Consider the following 24,289-nt stretch of genomic DNA (forward strand, 5'->3'; position numbering starts at 1 on the left):
TCCGACATAGAATGTATGGAATCCTCCGGGGGGCACTAAGATAGGATTTGCCTCAGGACGTTCCCCAAGCAATCACCCTGAGTGGTCGGGCCATAATCAGACACAATGCAGAAACGATGCAGATAACGAAAATAACACTAAAAGCACTTGCCACGGAAATAAAAAAGCGAAGAAATCGTCCCTGTTGAAAGGAATCGACGCTAACGGCATACACAAAATTATCTCAGATAAAGCCCTCCAATTCTACATATAGCAATGCGTTTAGTAAGCTGTTCAGGGGCGGACGCATGTCCCTTTTTCCGCCATGGACGGAAAACTTCCTGCTGCCTAGCTGTACTTAGGTACAAATTCATACAAAGTCAAAGCCATGATGATTGACATAACCCATCCCAGAGAACCACAGGGGCAACTTGCACGTCCGCCTTTGAGAAGCCAACAGCTAACTTTTCTGCTCGCCGGTTTGGACCTTCCGTAGTTCAAGCTGCCCCACCGGAATGCAACGCAAATTAACGATAATTCAGTGGTAATTGGCCTGACATTGAGACGCCCCAGCTGCAACAGTAAGTGGGTACAGGCTGGGGCAAGGGCGGACGGGCGAGACCGACTCACTGAATTACCACTTACACCGTACACGTAAATAAAAACTCACAATTACCTACGTGACCTTAGCAAACATGTCAGCCGAAGGTTGGTGCTATGCCAAGGACATCTCACCTGACAAATATATGATAGACTCCAGATCATATAACGAAATGTATTTTTATCTTAGAAGCAACAAGTGTTTGGCTGTATAGCGCAGCTGCGCATACTTTCGCCAGAACAAGACTCCTCGTCCCGACTTCATGTCAAACTCTGTGCGCCTGAGTGCAGCTCTCTCAGAGCCGCATACGCCTATATCTGCGGACGACTCGGCCCAACACTGCTAACATGAACTCCAGACACCTGGGGTACAGATAGCGGGCGACGCCGCCTGCCCGGTCACTGCTGCATTATGCATGAACTGGGCGAGGCATCGGGCTGTCGGAGCCATACGCGATCGGCCTGGTCGCGAACTGCAGCGCTGGCCCTCTCATGGACCGACGATACAAGGTCTCGAGGCATATCCAATACTGGTTGAGCCTCTACACAGCTAGGCTTTTGAAACTCGTTGCATAAAAATACCTAAATAGCATCGTTGCATCCAGCTTCCTGCACTTCTCCATCGAAAAGCTATATTGACGCAGAGAACTTAGAAGCATCCCCACTCACGAAAGCGGTCCAGGACTCATAACGGCTGAACGCCAGCCTCGTCACCACAGTTAGGACCAGGTCACTCTCACTTTCCTCGCAGCCCGATCGTCCCAGAGCTGGTCCGTGTCACGGTTCAGGTGACCTCTGACCTCATACCGGTCGAACAGCGCAGACGGTCAGGGCCAATGGATGAAGCATGCGCCTCTCTATATGACCATGCCGGTTCACATGGGTTACCTCTCACGTAGCAACAGGTCAGCTGGAAGTTCAAGACTTGCCTTTGGGTATTCCAACCAGGATCACCACTTAGGAACATCACGCAGTATTTGCAGCACAGCTGCTAAGCCCTTCCAGCACAGTTACCTTCCTTGCAGCCTCGGCCGTCCTTAGCGACTCACAGTCATATCTCACCATCCCAGCGCTCCCTGAACCCTGCATGACCCGAGAACAGTGCACCGAGGCCGCCGCCGGCAGCAGTTCAGGGCGGGATGCGCAGGGTGCACCCGCCGTCTGTCCGCCGCCGGCTGCCCCATGCCTCGGGTCGTCGGGTACGGTCTGACATTACGTCACGCCACGCCACCACGGTCGCCGCGCCGTGCTGTTGCATGATATGGTGAAACCGACGATTCGACAGTCCGCCAGTAAAGCAGGGACGGCGTGGCGTTGGCACCGGATCACCGGGCGATGGGCCACCGACGTCACCTGCGTCGACGGCCGCTAGTTCAGGAGCTGGTCGGCTTGGGTCGGCTAGGACCATGACACCGCGGGTAGCGCGGCATACCTGGCAGGCAGCCAGGGAGGCCAGGGTGTCGTGTTTACTTGCGGACACTACCACGTCGCAGGATGACCTGACTCAGAGTCCCGCTGTCCGCGCGGGGCCCACTAGGTCACAGGGACACCGGCGGGGGCCCGCAGGTCGCGGTTAGTGGGCAAGGATCGCGGTCACCGGGGCAGCGAGCGGATCACGACTGAACTTGCCACACGGGTCATGTGAGTCAGGCTGGACTTTGAGATCAGGCGGACTGTTGAGACAGAAACGTCACAAAGGGTCATTATCGCGGTGCTTCACTTTATAAGCGCCCCACTTCAACAGCCATGGTCAACGACTGCCGACACAGAGACGGCTGGTGACACATCAACGCGCTTGCCGCTTTGATTACGCGACAGCCGACAAAGAAACAACATTGTGTCTCCAAACAGTTTCTGCTCATTGCGGTTCTATAATACACCGTAATGGATCAGCCTACGCAGAGGCTGATTAACTGACGAACATCGCAAAGATGTCATCGCCCCATCTTGGTCTCAAGACCTCATTCAACCTCGCTGCTTCTTAGCTTGCACCTTCTGGCAAGTCACAGAGTCTCAAAAAGAGACATAAACATGTCCGCTGCAATGTTGCAATGTATATTCGGGCCTCATGGCCGACGTTGCAACGACCTTGCTCGCTGCTCACAGCTCCACCTCAGCCACACCCAGTTCTACTTTCCTCGTCCACCCTGCAGTGCCTGCCCCAACTCCGCAGCGGCCCGGCACTTTCAGTGGTGATCAGGCGGCTGCCGGCGCGGTGGTTAGCCTTGGCCTCGGGTGAGCTGCGGCAGCTCAGTCGGAAGCGACAGCGGGGCTTTGGCGGGGCTTCCGGGCCGCCAGGAGGTCACTGGGTCGGATCAAGTGACAACTGATACCTCGACTATGATACATGGCCCAGGGAACGCGGCAAGATCACTGATAGAATTGCCAGTCCGATCATATTTTGTTCTGTAATATTTGAGTAACAAACCTTGTAACAGAGCTTGTTCATAAAAGTCGTGGACATGTGAAGCTAATCAAGCGCTTATCACAAAGGACAAAAACCATCGCAGTGTGCCGTTTTCCTCTAATCAAGGCGCAATTTGGCACATACAGCCGACAATGACCTGCATAACCGTCACGCTACAGCTAAGACTCTCCACCGTGCACAACCGACAACCTCATGAACTGTAACACCCACTTTAATTTTACCGTCTTCATCCGCTTGTAATGTCAATGTTATTTTACCGCCTCTTTTTCGTTTTCATATCGTATTGCCATGTCTCTCGTTCAGCGCCGGCCGTGCGGGGCCGACTTTGCCGACTTTGCCGACTCTCCCGAGCTCCGGTTGAGCTGCGCCAACCCCGCGTGCCGGCACGCGCCGCCGCCCAAGGCACGTCAGTCACGATGCCACGCGTGCCCATCTTAGGAGGATTTAGCGGCGCGCGCTATTCAACTATCTCGACTCCGGCGGTTACTGCACAGAGCCTTAGATCTACCGTTTACACACTTGTCCATCATAGTTTAGTCACACTTAGCTAATGCCAGGTGCGCCTCGGGCAGTACATCGGTGTAAACTCCGCCCCGTACCCCTTTTTCTAGCCACTAGCGTACTGTAACGTTTTATTTCCGTCCATCGCTAACCAATAAGATCACAGTGCGTAGGATGCCCGAGGCTAGCCCGGGACATTCCCGGGAGTGCAGAGGCAGTCTCCGGCTGGCTCTCAAACTGTGCACTTCCAGTGAAACTCAACTCTTGTGACCAGTGGCCCAGTGACTGTTAACTGCTCTTCAACCTGATCTTCGCTCTGCTCTGCTGTCGACAAGAAAATACAAGAAAATATAACTCTCTCCAACGTCTTTTCTTCGCGGGTCAAACACACGTCGGAGCCCGACCCAGCACGATAAAACCGGCCGCCGTTACAGAACAACATTCACTTGCCGGCCTCCAGACAGACCAGAAACCCTCACGGCCCCGAGTCACCGCCCACCCGCCAGACGAAAAAAGTCTCCTGTCCTCGATTAGAAGCCTGCGGTCACAGACTCAGCCTAGGTCACCAGCATTGCCAACAGCCGGGTCACAAAAAAAAGAGAAAATGCTGTCGAATCCTTGACGACTCCCAGTCGTTTTATTTCGACGGCCTTCTGTCATTTTGTGTCGAGAGCAGAAATTACCAGCAGTGAGCGATGACGCGCCTAAGGCATTCATGGCGTGTTTTTGCGTGAGTTTTTGCCACCGATTGCGCCCCCGGGTGTCGTCAACCGCGAAGCAGCTCTCTTTTTGTGCCCATTAGCACGTGCAAAAAAGCGCGCGCACCAATCGCCGGAGCGCGGAGCGTGCTCGGTTTTTCGGGGCAATCGTGCGAAAGGAACATATGTTGGCACGGCGCGCGGCGCGACCTTCGGACCGCCCCGCCGGCGGGCCTGGCAAACCACAGGTGGTCCGCCACCGAACCCACACAGGCGACGGACAGAGGGTACACGGCGCTGGCGTGCCTTCTGACGGGCCGGTGCATCATCGCCCTGCACGGCGGCGGCTCGTGTGCGACGGTGCGCCGCGCCGGCCCTCGCCGCCCGGTCAGCGGTGGTATGGCCCATTACCCCACGTAATGACAGCGCGCAGCAACCGGCGGCTTTCCGCTACGGGGAGCCGCGGACAAAGCTGCACCGAACGCTGCGCGCTGCGGGCGAGACCGGCACACCGGGGTCCCGTCGGCAAGGGAAGATCGTCACACTTGTCGGAGGGGAGGACACAACGAAAGAACTTCGGCGTAGATCATGGAGGAACGGTGATTGTCAGCTCAACTTTCCTATTTCAACTACCTCCAGACTTTCCTCCTGTGCAGCTATGCGTGAGTATGAGCTAAGCAGCGACTCACGCCTCTGAACGGTACGGAAATTCCATGCCCGTTCTGCGCCAGTCTCTTGTCACTTTCAGCTCAGGACACCGAACGGCGCGCATTACCTGAGCGACACCGTTATGCCTGGCAGCCAGTACCTACACTCAGTGCGCGCTGCTCGGCGCTACATCCTGTTCGCTGGCGGCCAGCCTGGCGCACTAACGGAGCAGGTGCGGCGATACCGGCGCAGCGACGATGGTTTCCGGGCATCCATCACACTGTCCGGCTCCAAATGAGTCGGATGGACGGGCGCAGGATCAAACGGCCCATCAATTGTCCGCCACTTCCTAAGACGCCAACTCTGGACTTGCGGGTCCTTCGATCACTTAGTATTGGTAGCTGCTTCTGATCAGAACAACACAACAAAAACACCGGGTGTCCAGGTAGCGGTAACTCGGACCGGAACGTTAGAGCTGGGCGGGCCACACCCGTACAGACTAACTACAAACCCCCACTTCCGGGCGGTTCGGGGTTGCAGGCGTGACCTATCTGCAGGTGACTCGTTTCAATGACATATGTCTGAGAGTTCAAATCCAGAAACATATGGCAGGCATGACCTTCCCTTACGTTTCCGGGATAATAGCTGTGGGATATTTAACGCAATTATGGCAGCAGGCGAAAACTGGAGGTTATGCACTGATTCACAACGCCAGGCTCGAAGGCTGTTACGATGACCATGTTTAAAGTTTGCACTATGTATTTGTGCTGAATTCCAAAGCGACTGCCGACTTGTACCGCGAATCTCATATTCGTTATCTGGTGAAGCCACAGCCACTTCCGTGACCCGAGCCTCACCTGTCGTTTCCTGTCGTCACCCTCGTCATCCATGTCGATGCCTTCATCCACACTGCCCACAGGTCCAGTGACCTCGCTGAGGGGCGGCGAGGGTGTCTCCGAGCCGCTGGAGCCTATGGACATCTGGTCGCTCCAGCTGGGTCCTCCGCCTGCCGGGACACGGGTCAGGTCAGTGGGTCATGTCGCAGAGGCGTCAGTAGGCATAGTAAGCAATAAGCAGGGGTGATGATCACCAGTGCTCGGCTGTGAAGGGAAGTGTCACCGGAAATAATACGACCAGAAAAGATTACTGTAAGAAATCGGGATTTGAATTCATCAAAATTGGTATTGGCCAGATTGTTTCAGCAAATATGAACGCAAATGGCCTTCTGTGATGAGAACAGATTGATGATATGCCGTATGCGCAAGATGAACACGCCTACATGTTCGAGCATATCCTTGAGGTCATCGTTCCATAAGTCCATGAACCAGGACTGTCTTCCCCGAAGGCTCAGACCGTATCTCTGTTTGGGTTTGGAGTCCGGCTACTTCTTATCAAATTTAGCCGTCATAACACCCCACCACTCCGCATTGAGAACTTCCAGGTAGCTGACTTAATCTGAACGACGCAAAACACATTGCGAGCCGAGCTTCTAAGCAGTCTTCGCGCCTCTTGAAAGGCAGCACTAGTCAGCAAATGCAGACACAGTTTGGCTGCGGGATGCCACCGGAGGAAATCTCAGCTGTCGTGTTTACGTTCGAATGGGCTGGTCGCTCGATCAAGGTCAGGGGTGAACGCCCCGGGCACACGGGGTAGGGGTGTCAGGGCGGGGGAGGGGCAACAGAGCCGGTCAAAGGAAGCCAGCTGCGCGGTGTTTCAGAATTGACAGCGGTTCGCCGAGATCGGTTGGACCGACGTGACAAGCGATAGAGCACAGGTGTTCGTGATTTGGGGCAAGTCGCCATCAAAGGAGCCCAAGGGTCGGACTGATGTGTATATTGTGGGCGGCTTGGGGCAAGGCAAACGGTTATGCCGGTGAACGTCCTTCCTCAAAGTTCCTCAGAGTTCCTACGCAACATGTAACCAAGCTGTTGGCCAAAACGACTCAACACACATAAAACATTTACGGGAAGGGGAAGAAGATGCAACAGATGTTCGCGAATGTTCGGAACTTCATCATTATTTCTGATAATCGATTTTTTTCCTTCCGACATCCTCACAACGTATCAGCGACTGACAATAATTAAGGAGACAAAGTATCCTCTTCCGGTACAAGCTCCAGTTAAACACCACCATCACTGCCAACCGAGAGCAGGTTCAGCGTTCCTCGTTGCCCGCCGCCCGGGGTCGCCGGCTGCTCCACTGACCGCTGTAACTGCGCAGTAAGATCGGCCCGGCACCGGTCAGTGCGCACGGACCTGTTTCGCCCCGGCCCTCGGCCCATGGTCCGCCGCGGACCCGGCGGCCGCGTCGGCGCAGACGACGGCGGACCTGCCCGACCGGTTCGCTGCACTGGCAGCCGGCCCCCTCCGCCCCCGGCCCCGCCGGGGCAGGGCCGCCTGCAATGACGCAGTAAGTTCGCGAGGGCCGCGCCCGGCCACAGTCGCCGACGGTCGGGGTCAATGCCCTCACGGTCGACGTTAGGGCGCCCGAATATCGGTGACGCAGGGCGGACCGTGTCCCGTGCGAGGCGCTCGTCTGTTTTGTGTGCGCAAACTGTGAGCGGGACTGGGCGGAACCGACACCTTCCACGAAGCTTTCTGACCCGGCAACGCGTCGGCACTCAACAAAGCCCAGTGGCACCACTTTTTACAGTGCTTAATGACAAACTAATTACTACATACAAAACAGTCACACCGCGCCTGTTTTTGCTTTGGTTGTCAGCACTGACCTTGATCATATTAACACCGTCGCACTTCTGTGCATCAGCGGGCAATGACATCGCGTGCACGTCAAACAAGTGAACTGCCGGAGACGTCACCTGTGTTTATTGCTGCGCGAATCCTCAGTTATGCGCAATACCGAACATCAAACGTTCACTAGATTGTGCGACAAACACGCTTGCGAAACACTGCCGGCTTTGGGACGTTCGAACAGCACGTCATCAATCGACACTGAGACGTAGGGCCGGTGCCCTCTCAATCGATAATTACAGCCACAGAACGCTGTAATTATACGGATCGAACGCCAGAAAACAGAGCACTTCTCCGGTGTAGCCGCCTGCACCCTGTATCACAGATTTATCGGCGAAACGGTGGAGGCTGTTCGGAAGAAAAATGCAGCGTTTGCACAATGAACAACTCCTAATTATCGTAAACGTGGGGTCAGGGCTGTTGTGAATGTGGTGGAATGGTAAATGAAAGTAAATAATGAGCATAAGAGCAAGACAAGTGTACGGAAGATCACCAGAAACTGGACCACATGAAGGCGAGTCATGTTGCATAGCACCGCCATGTTGCATAGCACCGACCAATGTTGTTGCAGTGAACGTCGTCACGAAGTTGACATGATACAGAGCGTGTAACGCAAACACGAGGCTCGTCAAGTGCGCCTCTCATAGTGACATCGAAACCAACCATAAGAAAGAGTAACATCTTTTCTCAGGGACGTTTCTAATGCGAGGAAAGATTTGTGCCTTGAACTTCAAGTAAATATGGAAGGGACGATAAATGAACCAAGTAGTCGTCGCATAATTGAAAGTAATCATTGCCGGTCTTGAGTCGAATCTTCAATTTGTTTGTCACTTTCGAACACGCTGCTTCGTTTTTCTTCGTTCGAGTGTCGCTGAACTGAATTGGTTGCCCTCCAGACTATAACTCAGGCACCAGCGTCTTCCTTTGACACCCGCTCGAGGCGACGGAACTGAGCCCAATTGGGTGACAGAGAGATGACTCTGTTTGCGCTATCCTACGACAAAGACATCTCGCGCCCGGTCGGAGGGGACGCTACTGCACTACGACATCGCTGACGCAGGCAGATCGAGACTGAGTGGAGAAAAAACACCGAATACACACGCCGAAGGAATAGGAGCGCAGCGAGTTTGGGAACGGAGACGAAAGACGCGCCATAGTATGATATACATGTATCAATCACACATGACTTGGCTGACATAAGTGCTAAGTGAGGTGCATTTGCAGTAGACCTGCAGAGCTGAACAGGGATCCCGGACAATGTATCACAATGTGACAAAGATACATATGGTGTGGAAGTGGAACCGTTGGAAGCCCCTCACATAGCGGTGCAGTGATCTCGAGGGCAGACAATTGGATGCAGACGTGACTGGAAAATGCAAGCTTTGCACAACGAGGTCACAAGGGCCAGGCACATCTGACCACGACACAAGGCGAGCGGTACGAATCCCTCTGCAAAACAGAGAAACCACACACCTCATCGCCTCCGCAAATGGACGGGGAAGGTCTAAAAAGAAGCTTCCACGACCACAAATGTGACCACAATCAAAACAAAGCTGCCGGCTGCCACAGAAAACGACCGCATGCATCCATGACCGATTGTTCGAATGGAACTTCTCCAACGCAACCGACGACGCAGTTCTTTGGCGCTATAGCACGTGCGCACATTTTTGTAACGTCAACTGTGTCGTATTTTAGCTATTACTGCGTCGCACGCCTCTACACATTACATCGTTCTACGTTACTCGAATTCCAGTCATCATGGGCATCCGCATCTGCTCCTGCGCCATTCAGTACTCGGAGATCGCCTCCGCGTCACGCGTGAGTAACCAGCCGTGTATGGCGTATCCATGGAGAGGAGACGCATCGCGCCACCGCTGCCACGGAGAAATCGGCTTTCGCGCCCGCGGCTTTCGGCACTCGGTCAGTAGAAACATAACGACAACGGCGCAAAGAAAGCGTGTTGTGTCGTCGGTAACGCCGAACAATTAATTCAAGCTGTCCATAGTGAGTTGATGTCGACCATGCAGCATTCCGGAAATAGATCAGCCTCGAGGGAAACGTGACGCAAGATAGCCGAGTAACGTTCGCTCTCATGGACTTTGTGGACGGGGTCTCATTATAGACACACGAGCGGACAGACGACTCGAAGCTGCAACTCAACCACTGTTGGGCAAAACTCGGTCACCAGTGCTCCCGCTATAAGCGGACAGGTGCATTACCACAGTGGGAACGGGCGCCTCCCCGGCATCGGACATCTGCCTGACGAAGTGGAGGCTCATGTGAGTGACGCCGTCTCGCCGAGCGTCCGACACGGAGGCGCGGCGCCGCTGCACGGGCTTGCCACCGTTAGACGCCCGGGGCGGCGGAGCTGATGGGAGTCGTTTGAGGACGACCGCTGCTGGCCTGCTCGTGGGAAACAGCCGCGGATGTGCTAGAGCGAGGAAGGAGCCACTTGTGGCCGCCGTTGTCACACCGGCACGACCACGACGGGCGGTGGCGGCGGTAAAATAGCGCCTGGGTCAAACAGGAAATGGTGTGGGCACGAGGGCTTGCGGTAAGGGACCGAGGAACAAAGACCGTACCAGAGGTAGTTGTTTAGCTGCGATACTTGTCAAGAGCACCCATCAGAAGTTCTTTACTTATTAGTACACAAACACATTAGCCCATAATAAATCATGAGCTCCCATGATGCCTATCACATAAGCTTCTCCTTTCAGTAGGTTCAGACAAAAACGCGCGTGAAACAAACAGCTCATATCGTTTCGTGCGACTCCAATAGCGTCAGACCTCTTTGTGTCAGGCCACACCGATGATATTCGAGTCAGTTCACCCTAAAAAGCACTCTGTGTGTAAACAATCGTGTGCTATCGCCGGATCTGGCTAGGGTGGCATCGTTCCACTACTTCGCGGCAGTCTCTACTGTGCCGGTGTTGGGTGTTTCTTTTTATGGCAGCATTCGCTCTGGTTTTTACTCGTTTTATTGAGATTGGAATAGAGCGGTCGCATATTGCTGCTTGGCGCAAGAGTTTGATAGCGCACTAGGATGCATCAATGTTTTTACCTAGTACATACATTTGTTCGACATGTGCTCCATAAACTCAGTTTGGTTTCCATACGCTTCCTACACGATAAATGATGAAGCACAATCTAAACACGCCAAATGAGGTCCTGCAATTATCACCAAGCAGGCGCTAGCAGTAATCAGTCCAACAGCTGGTGCATGAATAACGTTTTAACAGTAATGTGTCCCTTGATGGCTTCGTGAAGGAATTTGCAGGTAACAGAAAGTCGATTGTCGAACAATGAACGATGGAGCGGACCCTGTGTCAAGGCCGTGGACAAAGGAACCGTTCGCCTCTCCTTGACCAACAATAACTACAATGATGGCTACTTGAATGTAAGGCAAATGAACGTATAACCCACCCATGTAGTAAAAAACTCATACGGGACTTAAACGTGACGCATTGATTATTAGTAGGTACCTTCACAAAATATCTACGGCGTGCAACAGATATGTTCACGCTCTGCAAGACCCGCAACCCCGATTTCGCAAACTCACGGGCTCGAATGAGACAAGCGCTGCCAAATAAGGCCCCTGGCGCCTGCACGCAGAGCTGCATACAATCTGCCGAAGGTGCAGCAAGACTGATGCTCCTCTCCAGCCGTCGGACCACAACAGTGCGCAACTCATGGGCTTTGCATCGTGCAGGGCGTCCATGAGGGACGCGCCCAGGCCATGACTGTTTGAATCCGGCTTCCCGTCGGCTGGCTGCGAGCCCAGCGGTGCAGCGACGGGTCGGGGCCGCTCCCCTCCCCCTCCCCCGCGGTCGGGCCGGGCCTTCAAGGCCGACAGCAGCCCGCTGCGCACAACTGTCAGCCGCACAGCGGCGCTCATGACTCTGGTGTCAGAGTGGCCAGCGCGCAGTTCGCTGGCCGACACGTGTGGACCGACCGGCTGACCGACACGGCAGCGTTGGCACGCCAAACCCCGGCGAGACCGGCAGCGGCGGTGGGCGGTGGTCGCGGCGGGGCGCGGGCGATGGGCGATGGGCGATGGGCGGCGGGCGATGGGCGGTAGGCAGCGGCGGTGGGTGGTGGTCGCGGCGGGGTGCGGGCGATGGGCGGTGGCGGCGGGCGGTAGGCAGCGGCGGTATACGGACTACGGTGGACGGTGGGTGGCGTAGAGTGACAGCGGGCAATAGGATGACTACACTAAGCACAGCTTCAGCTTGAACAAGATGTGCCGCTGCAACAGCTGCATGCCACCCGCAGCCATGAGCCAATGCATTTTTTGAGACCGCCCGTTCTCTGCTTCTGAACACTGAAACGTTAGCCCGAATGGCTACACGTCTGTGTTCGACAGCGTCGTTTGGTGCAAATCGGCGACTGTAAAGGGGAGCGGTGGACCAGTTTCACTTGTTTTTGCGAAATGTCGAGTGCATATCATTTGAAATAAACACCATTATCTGCACGTATACCTACCAAAGATGATGCGAATTACAATGCTTAGACAGCATAGCTCGTTTATTTATAAATAACCACTAAGAAACTTATTATAAATAGCATCGATTAGGTTTGAAAAAAGTATTTAAAAAACGGCTTGGTGTTTGGAAACATTCTACTGCGCATAACGGACCTTGCCTTGCTCGGGATCCATGGACGGGGGGGGGGGGGAGGCACACACGTGAACCCGGTTTTTCACGTGCTACGTAGGAGGGTCAGGTGCACATGGTCACGTGGGCTCTGTCACGTAGATCTGTGTGGAGCACATGACCTCCGTTTGACAGTGGCGGCTGATGGCTTGTCGGCTGGAGGTAGCGATGTTTTTTTTGTAAACTTTAACGCAAAAAGGCGATCATTTTTGAAGTCAAGGAATTCAGCAAATTATTTAGTAATAAGCTATGGCGAAAGTTGTATTCTAGTCACGAAGCAATATAGGAAAAAATATCGTTTTACGACGCCGGCATTGTTCGGTAAACCGTCACGGCGTTTCCTTGACCTCCCTCATGGCACTCCCTGACGCCGCCACTGCGATCGGAACGTGCGATAGTACCCGCTGCTCTACCGCTCAGCTGACTGGCAGCGAGTAAACACGAGTGACCTTGGACAGCAGAACTACTGCGCCTCGCGGTGGACCAATCAGCGGTCGTAGCGCGCCGATCCCGGACGCTACGGTTTTCATAAATAACGCCACCCGAGCGTGCGAAGGTTGTCCTTGCGCCAACTGGCCGGTCGGGGGTCTTTACGGCCGGTCTGCCTGAAGGTACCGTTGTGTTGTCCAACCGTGAGCATGGGTGAGACAGGAAAGACGGCCAGTCCAGGATAAGAGTAAGACCAGTTCTGCGGAACAATAAACAAGACGACCAAAATATAATGTCTAATGAACAATACGCACGAACGCCCTTGTGAAGTTCAAGTTTAGCAACGGTTAATTACCAATCACTTTTATTACGCAAGAAAAAACTACCGTTTGACAGCGGAATCGCTAAGAACTTGAAAAAAAAAATACCGCGATGGGAACTCATTCCCGCAACACTGCTGGCTGTCTCCGGAGCGGCATTTCCAAGTATCACGGTAAACTGCCAACCTCTCATATATTGGCGCGGCTGTCACGGAACCTGCGTCAACCGTCCTGACAGATAAAACGAGCCGGTCTCTGACCCGCACTGCCCCCCCCCCCCAATTTACGACTGTTCAGTGTTCAGCGGCCTGACAGCTGCATCCAGGCGCGAGATCGCATGGGTCGGGCGCGGTCCGTATTCAGCGAAGATCCGTATCTGTAATTTGCAGCTCAAGGACACAGCGAGGCTGCGTGAGGCCGACACGCAGATCCAATATGGCCGCCCCCTCAAGGACACCAGCCGCAGCAGAAGCAGTCGCCAGTCGGCCATGTTCTGCTCAATCGAGCCGAATAAGAATAAGCGTATGTAGCACGTTCAAAGAGCGGATTTGCAATTTTTTTACCGTTCTCGGCGGCTGACAGCGCAATGGGCGTGAGGAAAGGTTACGCTGAAATTTACACCAAAGATGAGATTGTTTCACCAGTACCGTAAACTACTACGAACATCACTAAATGCTGTCCTAAGTCAACACGCACATAATGAGCTCTTATATTTTCTTCTTCAGCCAGTGAAAGTGTGGGCTGGGGACTGGGAAAGGACGCGTTTGCGCGCTGCTACGTCTGCCTGGAGACAGACTGCGCCGCGCGGCAGCGGTGCACGGCGGCACAGCCTACCCACCTGTAAACTCCTTCAGCCGCTTACTCCCCCGCCTCGCCCCGTCCCCTCAGCGGTCGCCCGGCACAACGAAACGGAACACCACCCTCAGCTGGGCCACAGCTGTGCGCCAGCTGTCTCTGAGACCCCATAACCTCTCCCGGTCATTCATCAGCAACAAATATCTGCGTAAAACAGGGCGGCAGCGGAGGTCGAGTCTTCCCTCCCGCGCGGGGTCACCACACCCGATGCGGTTCACCTGCGACCATAATGACGCGCCAAACAAGAGAGCACTGTGTCTGTTTGGTGGCAGCGGGGCGGGCCGTGACACATTGGGTCCAATGTGACCGGTGGCGGGGGTGGGACGCCCTCTATGTGCCGGTTCGACTGTGGGCGTGACGCCTGTTCAGAGCGGCGGCGAACGGCGAACGCTGACAGTGCGCGCTGCTGGCAGTGCTGACAGTGAACAGCGCTGATACTGCTGACAGTGCTGACAGTGCGCAGCGCTGGCAGTGCGTACCGCGGATACTGCTGACATTGTGCGTTGTGCCGGGGCAGCACGGCCGGCCGTTTTTCGTTTTATGGACGGTGGTAAAAGCCGAGGAGCGGGTTATGGAAAATTGGATTCTACCGAACGAATGCAGTATCAGTAAATTCCACAGCCGGCAAAGTTTCATTCTTGGAAATGGCGTACTACTCAAATATCTCTCATAACATATTATGACAAAAAAGGAAATATAACGACGCACAAATGTGAAATAGCGCAGTTCCATTATAAACCTGTAATAAATTAGCGATTTTTTTTTGCTTTTGTTCAAGTTAATTGACCTTATCGCAAGGGGCTTACTTCTGTACCACTGCAAATTTTTAGCGGTCAATAAAGCATCCACATTAGCAAAGGCCTTCGCTTGATTTTGTCATTTACCTAGGCCGTGGCCATTTGCATCGAGCCGTAATAAGGTTCAGTGATCGCGTGCAATATCAACCGCGCATTTACTGGGTTTTACTGAGAACATGCATGCGGAATGCAGGCAATTTTCTAAATACAGCAGATGCATTGAACACGGTCCATTTTCAGGCTGGTAAAGTTCATCAGCCTCCACGGCTACAGCGAGCCTCCAAACCGCTCTTCACAACATTTCTGGAAAACTTTGAACAGGTGTGCTGTCGGTAAGTGTCGGGCAGGGCGAATCCCGAGCTGGGTTTGCTAGTTCATTCCACCCGGGATGATTCATTCTCTGCGCATCCGGTATGAAACCACTCAGCTCGCTCGCCACCCGCCTCACCGGTCGCCTGTCAGTTTTTGCACCATTCACGTGCCGCGTCGAACACTGTGCATGTGCGACTGTTGTTTACACCGTGTTTGGATCTCTGACTACCGGCCGACTGCTGTCAGCGGCACACTAAAACCCTACCATCCGGCACAGCCATACGCAGCCACAAAAACGTACCCGCCACCACCGAGCAGCGACAACAACACGGCAATCAACGGCGCCGCAATCGCCGTCATTAGTGACGTCACTGGGCGAGCGGTGATGACGTCAGTGGGGTGGGCGGGGCAGTCGGTAATGACACAGACAACGAACTCGCACCGTTCCGTTCCGTTTTGTTCCGCCGTTTCGTTTTGGCTCAGCCGTGACTTTTTCCATCCGCGACGCATTTGTCCTGTCACAGTTGTTATTGAACACGATCTGACAATACAGTAATGCGACGCAGTACATCCGGAACATACATTTTTGCCGCTCTCACGCAGCCAGTGATTTCAATCCTTGTGTGGGTGTCAGCGGCCGCGCCGGTACCGCAGGGGGCATGTCTAGCTGTTGCAGTTCAACGTCTGTGAGCGCCAAGTCCGCCCACAGGGAATGAGGTGCACGCTCAATATCAAGGTCACGGGGAGGGGGGGGGGGTCCGACCCGGCCGCCCATCTGGCTCCGTGCCTTGCCCCCGGGCCAAAATAGCTACCCTCGGAACAGCGGCCGGCTGAGCATTGCAGCGGCAATATGGTACCAAATGACGTCATGAGTTCGGCATGGTCACCCGGTGGTTATTGTGGGTTGGGTTTTGAAGTATGATGGGGAGATTGTTGTAGTGTGATGATATTGTATATAACTGCATTGAGTTAAAGATAATAAATGGACGTGAAAATTCAAAACATGAACATCGACTTGTAATAACTTTATATCAAACATTGTTATTTTATATCGAACAGTGACTGCCTTTAATTTATATCATTCTTGATATAGGCAAGCCAAGAACAATGCTGTCTACTGGAACAGCTATAAGGTGCACACTGCACTGCGCATGTACTGTTATGTTATTGTGATACAGTGTAGTTACATTCGCATGTCATCACTGTTGAAATTAACCTTCGACAGGTAGTTAAGCGAAGGGCACTGTTCCAGTGAACAATGAACTTTCCCTGACCCCATGTGCAATGTGCATTATTATTCATCGCGACCCCAGGTAGCAACAGAGTGCACCTGGTACACTTCTGCGTGCGTCATTCTGCCTGCAAAGACCTGTAATTGAGCACGCAACAAAACACTATACCGTGTTATCAAAGCCACGCATCCAGCCCTAAACCACATCCACTCCCTCTCCTCTCGGATAACTGGGTACTCACTGTCGTAGGAGAACTTTGGGCTCTTGGGGCTGGCGGAGAGTGACATCAGAACCATGGCGGCAGTGCACTCGGTCATCTCGCCCTTCTTGCGACCTTGACCGTGACCTTGACCTGACTCGGCCCCGTCCGGCGACGAGCGGCGTTTGCGCGAACTGAAACAAAGAGAGAAATCGGTTAAGAGGAGGGAAATAAAAATAGGCAGGCGAAGGGGAGAAAAAAAATGGTTTAGTCTTCCGCAGTTGTCTAAACTGTTTGATGACCGTCATCTGTAAAAGGGTGACATGCGATCAAGTGTCTGCTTAGTATTGCACTGTGCTATGAGGTCATTGTTATTAGAAATCAATGCGCTCAATGAATGCCATTACAGGTCAGTGCTGACCACACAAACAACCTCCTTCTGTGCGGACGCTGAGATCAGCACTACCTATTGTCAGCGGTCCTATCGTCAGCATGCGCTGGGTCACACTGCCTGAGGAGCTCCGGGCTCTGACGTTCCGCGCGGACTCAGCAGTCTTATGCGGCGGCAATGGGAGCAGTATCAGCCCTTTTCTCAATGAAGGAACTCTGGTTTTAGTATGGACGCGTGCCCTGGTGAGACTGATTCCAAAGACAAATTCACAATTAAGAACGGAGTAACCAGTTTGGTTAACACAAAACCTGCATCAGTTGTCATGCGTGGGGAAGGAGAAAGGGTAGGGTAAACTCGAATTCTTATTTTGTAGACAGCATGCGTTATCGGCTCTTCATATTTCAGTGTAACCGCTCAGTTTTTCTTTGTAGATCAAACACTGACATTCTTATCAGCTGTTGATGCTTATAGATAAGTCCCTTATAGCCGGGGCTTCTGTCAATATAGCCCGAGCATATTGAGCACCGAGGTTCGATTCACCTCTGTAATAATCAGGACGCGTGTCGTTCACCGAAGTCGACAGCTGCCACGGGGAAATTTGTCGGTGTGCCGCATCAGACATCCACGAAGTCAGTAAACACAATGTCACTGTTAGATTATTGACGCTTGGGATTAAAACAAGGGACATCCTTGGTGAATGTCGTCGAGAACACGCTCGACAATCATGCGAGGCGTTCAACCGGTGGTCCTGTTTTCCATGCGTTTGTGATCAGTCTAATCCGTTTCAATCCCATCGGGACGGGGTTGTTTTGATGTGGTAGCTCAGTTCAGTCAGCCGTCACTTCCAATGAGCGCAGAGCGCGACGCATGTTTCACTCCAGTCACGCTATCGTCCGATTGGGCAACATCAGAGGAACATCAGACGGGAGCAGTGAACGCTCCTCCCCCCCCCCCCCCAGCGACCGGGCGTGTCCCGGGTCAAGGTCACGCGCGCAGGGTCACGTCACCTGCCGACGCGCGGCCCACGCAGAGGACACCCACTCTGTGCGGTTGCCAAGGTCATCGTCTGCAAGCAGCTGACAGGTGCCGGGCGACAGCGCGGTGCACCCGGACAACACAGGGCGATATTCCCGGACAACACAGGACGATGTGCCAGTATGCTACACCTGAACAGCTCGGGTTTCGCATGTCTTTTTTGAAAAAAAACTTCTTTTCAACCTCCTTTGTCAAAGCGCGAACCCACGGCTGCAAAATGACACGAACACACAACCCGTCAAAGCCACCCTGTGCTCGACGCACAACGCGTAACCCCCGAGGACACCCAGCCCGGCCAGGGGTGTCAGTGTAGGGGGTCACTGACACCCCCCCCCCTGGGCTGACACGCAGGTCGCACGCCGGCCTGACAGGCGGATGCGTGCAGAACCGGTTTCGTTCCGGCTCGCCCATGGTCTGTCTGTCAGACTGCGGGCTGGCCGGTGAGGTGGGGTGGGTGATTTGCACGTTCCTATGTTGAGCAGATGGACGGTACGATTGTACCCGGCGTCGCGTGCACGATGGGTGCTCAGCGCTGACCGAGCCGACCAAGGACAGCACGCTCATTGGTCATCGCAGTTAGTTCCGGGACCCGATTTGGTGTTCGATTTTGCCTGCAAAGTGGGGAAGTTCGTATAGCGAATGGAAGGTTCATCCCTAAAGCACTGGTTCACTGTCTGTCTGAGCATTTAATAAAAGGTCCATGCTATTGAAAAATAGATGAAAAGCATATTGAGAGCAGAAATTTAGCTTCCTTATATCTCAAGGCCTTTCATTATTGCACGCCTTCGAACACCTGGCTCCAAAAGGCGCTCGAATTATGAGCCCCAAACCTCGAACACCTTGGCTGCACGGAGCGCCAGTTTGCGAGACGCCTTCCAGAAAATGATCGCCAGCCTTCCAGACCAAGTGACAATGAGTCACCATCTATCTCCCTAACAACCTCGATCGTAACCTTCTCGACTCTGTGATAACTATCGCCGGAACGACGCAATACGTTTAGGGATAAACCACTTTATGTTGCTGAAAACCCAGGCCAGCGCCGATGCGTTTCATTCCGGTGAGGAGGTTGCCTCAATACGCTACTTAGCCTCGCTCTTATCCCTTCCGACTCAGAATCCAATGCGAGGTCGCGGGTGCGTGAAAGGTAGGCGTTGCGTTGGAGTGCGCAGAGCGGGTGCGTGTGCGGATCTTTACGCCAGTTTTCCGGCTGGATGCGGGTGAGGGCACGGTGCCAGCGCCGCAGGTCGTTACCGAACACTCCACAAAAACTGTCCCCAAAAGAGGGACGTTTACGACGAGTCTTAAACGTCTTTTTGTGGCGCACTAGAGCGACAATATTGCCGGCACTTTCAGCCCGCGAGGACGACAGAGAGGGCGGCGGAGTCTTGGGCTGAGGCAGGCGGCGTCAACAGCTGTCAACAACAGCCGAACGCTGCCGTCAAAATGAATGGACAGCCAGCAGTGCACTGAATCGCTCTATGAAACGAACCATCATCGCACCCTGACTGACGTATACCAAAGTCTCATCGATTTATGATGCCTAGCTGCCGCTAAAATTAAACGTTCGTGAGGAAAAACACATAAGCCTGAGAAATGGCTATTTGATCCTGCTATTAGTAATATGCATGGCACATGGAATCCCAATGTAAATGTTTATGAGCGTGGCTTGAAAAAAATCACATTGACAAGACGAAGATCAATCATTCTCAGATAAGAAAGACATCAGAAATGGCATGCCAATATTTGCACGCCATATAATCCGTTGCAATGTACCGAAACAATATGCCACGGGTACGCAACCTTCTGATGTTTCACCGGCCCATCATACCAAACCGCAACCCACAACAATAAGACCTTGGGAGAGCACCTACACAACGTCTGATTGATAGTGCCCGTCCCGTGCACGACCCATGCTAAGTAACCGTAAGGTCGTCTCATACGCCACGCCCGCCCGGCATTTAAAGGCCGCTTTACACCACGCCCCGCCCGTCCCCGCCCGCCCGTCCGGGCGGGATCTATCCGCTCAAGGACTCCTGCACCGAGCGGCCTTGCATTCCGCCGCCGCTTCCGACCGTGACGTCATCTATGTGTATGACGTCACCCAGAGGCGGATCCAGCTCAGAGGTTTGGGGGGGGGGGGCAAACCATAAAAATTTATCGATTCTTTCCATGCATCGTCCATAGGCGTAATGTTAAAATCATGCCGTTTGGGGGGGGGGGGCAAATGCCCATTTTGCCCCCCCCCCTGGATCCGCCACTGACGTCACCAGCCAGCTGTCCATGAGCTGCGCCAGCTGCGCGGTGAAAGGCTGGCGCAGCTCGGCGAGGCGCCGGCGCGGCGCAAGGGCGGATACAGAGACCGGTGCAGCGGGGGACGACAGCGTCTTACCCAAACACAGCTGTGAAAACTGCAACTCCATGTCTGATACATATCATCATTAAACTAGAAGTCAAACAAACGATTTGGCAGAATAAATCAAGTCTGGACACTCTCAGACTGAAGCTTGTTGAATATTTCAACTTGTGGTGAAACCAGTGTGACGACGACGCCCGTCAAAGCGTGTCACAGCGGCAGCGGCAGGCCGACTAACTAATACCGTCCACCGCCGCCGTCACTGCGTCGGACCTTCCTTACACGCGGTGGTGCAACAGCCGCCCTGGGGCCGGCGCGGCGTTACCCAAGCCCCGGCAATCGTGAGGCGCTGCGGGACCCTGGGGCAGCCGCCGCGGCCCCGCCCTCACCAGCTAATGGGGGCCTCGGGAGTGTCAGGGCCAGCCAGCGCCGAGCTAACGGTCCATAGTCAGGAAGACTGTCGGAGTTGGACGACACGACTTCAGAATTAGAATGGAGTGACTTAGGCCAGAGCTTAGTGGTGAGAGAGGAGTGAAATGATATACAAGTCTCATAAACTGAATAACTCAAGCATTGATAAAGGAGGAGTTACATGCGGACTCGTAATTATCGTATCATTGAGCCGTAAGTCGGTCAAAAAAGAAACTTAAATAGTTTGAACGATTTTTTTTTTTGCAAAATCCCGGCGCCGCTGTATTCGCTCTTCTGCCGTCCACTGCCGCTGCCTTCAGGGATGTCCGACTGTTGCGCAAACTAAACTCCCAGCGCTGTGACACCCGAAACCAGCTCCACGGCTGCGGTCGCGGTGGGGAAAGCGTCCAGCAAGGGAGGGGAGAGGGGATCAGCAGCACGTGCCGACCCCCCCCCCCCCCCCGACCACTGCTCCCGTCCTGCCGGCACTGTCGGCTGTCAGGTGGAGGTGTGTTCACCGTCCGCGCGTGGGCAGCTCAGGGCAGCTCGTGCAAGGTGCACCAGTTTACACACGCGCAGGTCCAGCTGCCAAATCAAAGCCGACGTCGGGCTGCCAATCGGCGGCCATCGGCGGGTGGTGGGTGGTGGCCAGGCGATGGGCGGTGGGCTGCGGGCGGCGGGCGGCGGCGACCTCGAGTCCATGTCGGCTTATCGCAGTCGGCGGCGGCGCGCCTTGCAGAGTTGTTGCAATGTTGCACGGCGTCAGAGTGATGCAGCGGCGGGCGCGTGCGGCGTTAGTGGCGCGTCTAGACGCCACCCTCCGGCGCCTGCTGCGATCCACTTTCGCTGCGCCATGAAACGCCGAACTGCGCCACCAATCGGCTCTGAATCGCGTAGCTAAGACTGCCTGCGCCTCCATCAATCCTGCCGCAGCGGGTAGAGTACTGCACTTACTACATTCAGTTCAGAAGCGGTTTCTCTACGCAGTCAGTTGCAAAGCTCCGCCATGGCACTGCCAGTGCAGCCGTTATGGACTGCAGTGTGCGCGCAGTACAGTTCCGGGCTGGGGCTCTCTGAGGCATGGTAAAAGCAGTCGGATCAAGATGACGGATTATGGCGCAGCTGCTCGGATTATAATGCGCTAGGCCTTGACGTAAGACCATGTCCTCAAAGGCTATGATATTGATAACCAGCTCACTAATTACGCTGCAAACTACACCTAGGCGAGAGGTGGCATTGTTCCAATTGTTGGACAAACCTAAAAATAAGGCAAAAACATCATGAAATTCAGCAAGCGAAATACCTACAGAGTAAAGCATAACTAGAGCATCCGGCTACGTGAGCACGGTATTTCTAAGCTGATGAGCTTAACGCGGAAGTGCAGCGCACACCGGGCCCAGAAAGCCACAAACCAGATCTGCAGGAGCCGTTTCACTTCTCGGACATTCCTCCTCACCCCCTGGGCGTTTGTTTTCTTCTCTAGCGGAGACTCAAGCGTCGCACCATTCGCCCGGTATCTAGATGCGTAGGTGATAGCGCACGAGCCGCTTTCGAGCCGGTATTGAAATTTAAAGCGCCGCCGCTCGCGGCAGGCAGCTTAGCGGCCTGTCCCTGTCCGTCTGTCCAAGGCAAACAGGTTTGACCGTCGTCCCTGCGAGGTCATAGCCAAAGGAGCGGCCGGAGCGCGGGAGGGGTGGTCAGGGGCCGACAGGGGACTAAGAAAGCTAGAGGGGTAGGGACGGCAGGGAAGATTTAGAAACTTGCGGCTACTCATCAGGCGTTTAAGTTTTCTGCATGAAAAAAAAAAACGAACAACCGGGCGTGGCCAGCAAATGTCGTAATTCTGGGCTTATTCTGCAAAAGTTTTGCAGCGTCGTGACGAAAGGCTCAAACGCCTTTTACCATTGACGAGGTCATTTTGCAATGAGGAATTGCCAGTTGCTACGTTTATAAGTATCCTTCACCACAATACGCGAATTTTGAAAAGCCTTCCATGTAGTTATGTGATGGTATTGCTGTCTCAAGCATCTGTCAGTCACGGATGACGGAAGGTCGATAACGTTAAGTCTATAATTGAGTAAAAGTATAATATCTGGCTCGCCTCCTATTTACTTTCCTTTCAGCTATATCTGCCGTGCCGTGTTCCGCTGGAATACGAATCAACAGCTAGCATCATTTTATCTTATTCATAATACCGTAAAAGGTCATGGCCTTGCCATTCAACTTTAGGCCATGGAGCACTAGCCAAAGACTGCAAAAAGGAGCAGCCAGCTAGAGAGATTTGCAGGAACCTAGTCTAAAAATACCCGGCGGCTGCGCAGATAGGATGCTGATGGCCTTCCCAGCTCTCTTTTCCAGCCGATACCACGATATCCAAGCCATCGGCGACGCAGACCGGCCGGTTAACCAATCAATCACGTGATCTGGCACGTGACCCGGTGTTTCCTGGAACTCCCCGCAGTTAGCCCTGGCGACCTGCGCCGGCGCCGGAGCTGTGCGTCTCTGCAGCCGCCGCGTGACAATTTTTCACGGCACCGGCCGGCCGGCACCACGTCCTTGGCCGCTCGAGTGACCCAGTTGCACGGCCCGGCCGGCGAGCGGCGGCGGACGGGGGCGGCGGCGGGGGCGGGCTGCAGCTTATGTGAAGGCCGCGCGCTGCCCACTGCCGGTGACTGCGCTAAGCACCGGTACATGGCCTTGCAATGAACCTTCTAATAAGGTGTTAGGTAATTTCCAATAAGTGCCGAAAACCACCCCCACCTTCGCTAGATCGTGCGAATGTCGTTGTCCCCAGCGCTATTGTCACCGATTCGCCCGGAGAACAAGAGCCGAGACGTCATCCATGCTATGCGGTGCAGTATGCGCGCAGGCGTATACCACTAACGCCATCTAGGAGCTAAAATATCGTTACCGAGCACCATTGAACCGCCGCGCGATGTCGATAGGCATTTGTTTCGATGCGAGATAGTCCCTTTAAACTCTCGTCACTGGCAAATGGGAAGATAAACGACAAAAAAATATTCCTTCTGACGTCAATTCCAGCGCTGTCACATTACGTCGCGTTTTTAGACTCACTGACCGTCATCGGCTAGTTCATCTTTCAGGCCGTCAGTTTTTGCCAACCACCGCTGACCGACCGTCACCCGATGGCAGCTCAGTTGGCAGCTCAGTTGGCAGCTCAGTTGGCAGCTCAGTTGGCAGCTCAGTTGGCAGCTCTGACGGCTACCTGTCACAAGGTCACATAGCCTGTGACGCACGCACTGACCGCCCATCATATCATCAGTACTGGCTGACATCAGGGACCGTGGACAAATCCTCGGATATTGTTGAATACCCCGCCTGAGCCAGCCGTGAGCTCCCGATGCCCTCTCCTGACCGGCCCGAGGCGGGCCCGTTTTTATTAGAGCTCGGTGGTTGCCGGCACTGGCCAAAGCAAACATGTCGGCGCACGGGGCCCGGTCACGGCGGGTCAATTAGAGAGTGGCGCCGGAGCCAGAAACGCATTAGACGCACGCAAACACACAAACACGCACACACGCTCAAGCTCGGTCGGCTAGAATTGCAGATAGAGGTTGGCAAGTGATTTCGTGTTTTTATGATGAATTTGTTTGTAAAAGTGCTCAAGCGTTGTTGTAAAGTGGATGCATAATATTGGATTTACTTTGAATGATCTAATTGTTCCCGCCTGCGCTCCTCGCG

General features: G+C 54.0%; 1 protein-coding gene across 1 annotated transcript in view; it reads right to left on the bottom strand.

Annotated features, from left to right (window-relative positions):
• Nucleotides 1-24,289, bottom strand: part of LOC122386413 (zinc finger protein 704-like) — a 61,850-nt gene that overhangs the window by 11,190 nt on the left and 26,371 nt on the right. The window contains exons 3-4 of the mRNA XM_043375589.1: nucleotides 16,443-16,594; nucleotides 5,712-5,860 (exon numbers count right to left, since the gene is read on the bottom strand). Of these exons, the coding sequence (XP_043231524.1) occupies nucleotides 5,712-5,860; nucleotides 16,443-16,594 (301 nt within the window). The remainder of the gene's footprint in view (nucleotides 1-5,711; nucleotides 5,861-16,442; nucleotides 16,595-24,289) is intronic.

This window comes from Amphibalanus amphitrite, unplaced genomic scaffold (assembly GCF_019059575.1).
Source record: "Amphibalanus amphitrite isolate SeventyFive unplaced genomic scaffold, NRLGWU_Aamphi_draft 000250F_arrow, whole genome shotgun sequence".
In the NCBI taxonomy this organism is placed as follows: Eukaryota; Metazoa; Arthropoda; class Thecostraca; order Balanomorpha; family Balanidae; genus Amphibalanus; species Amphibalanus amphitrite.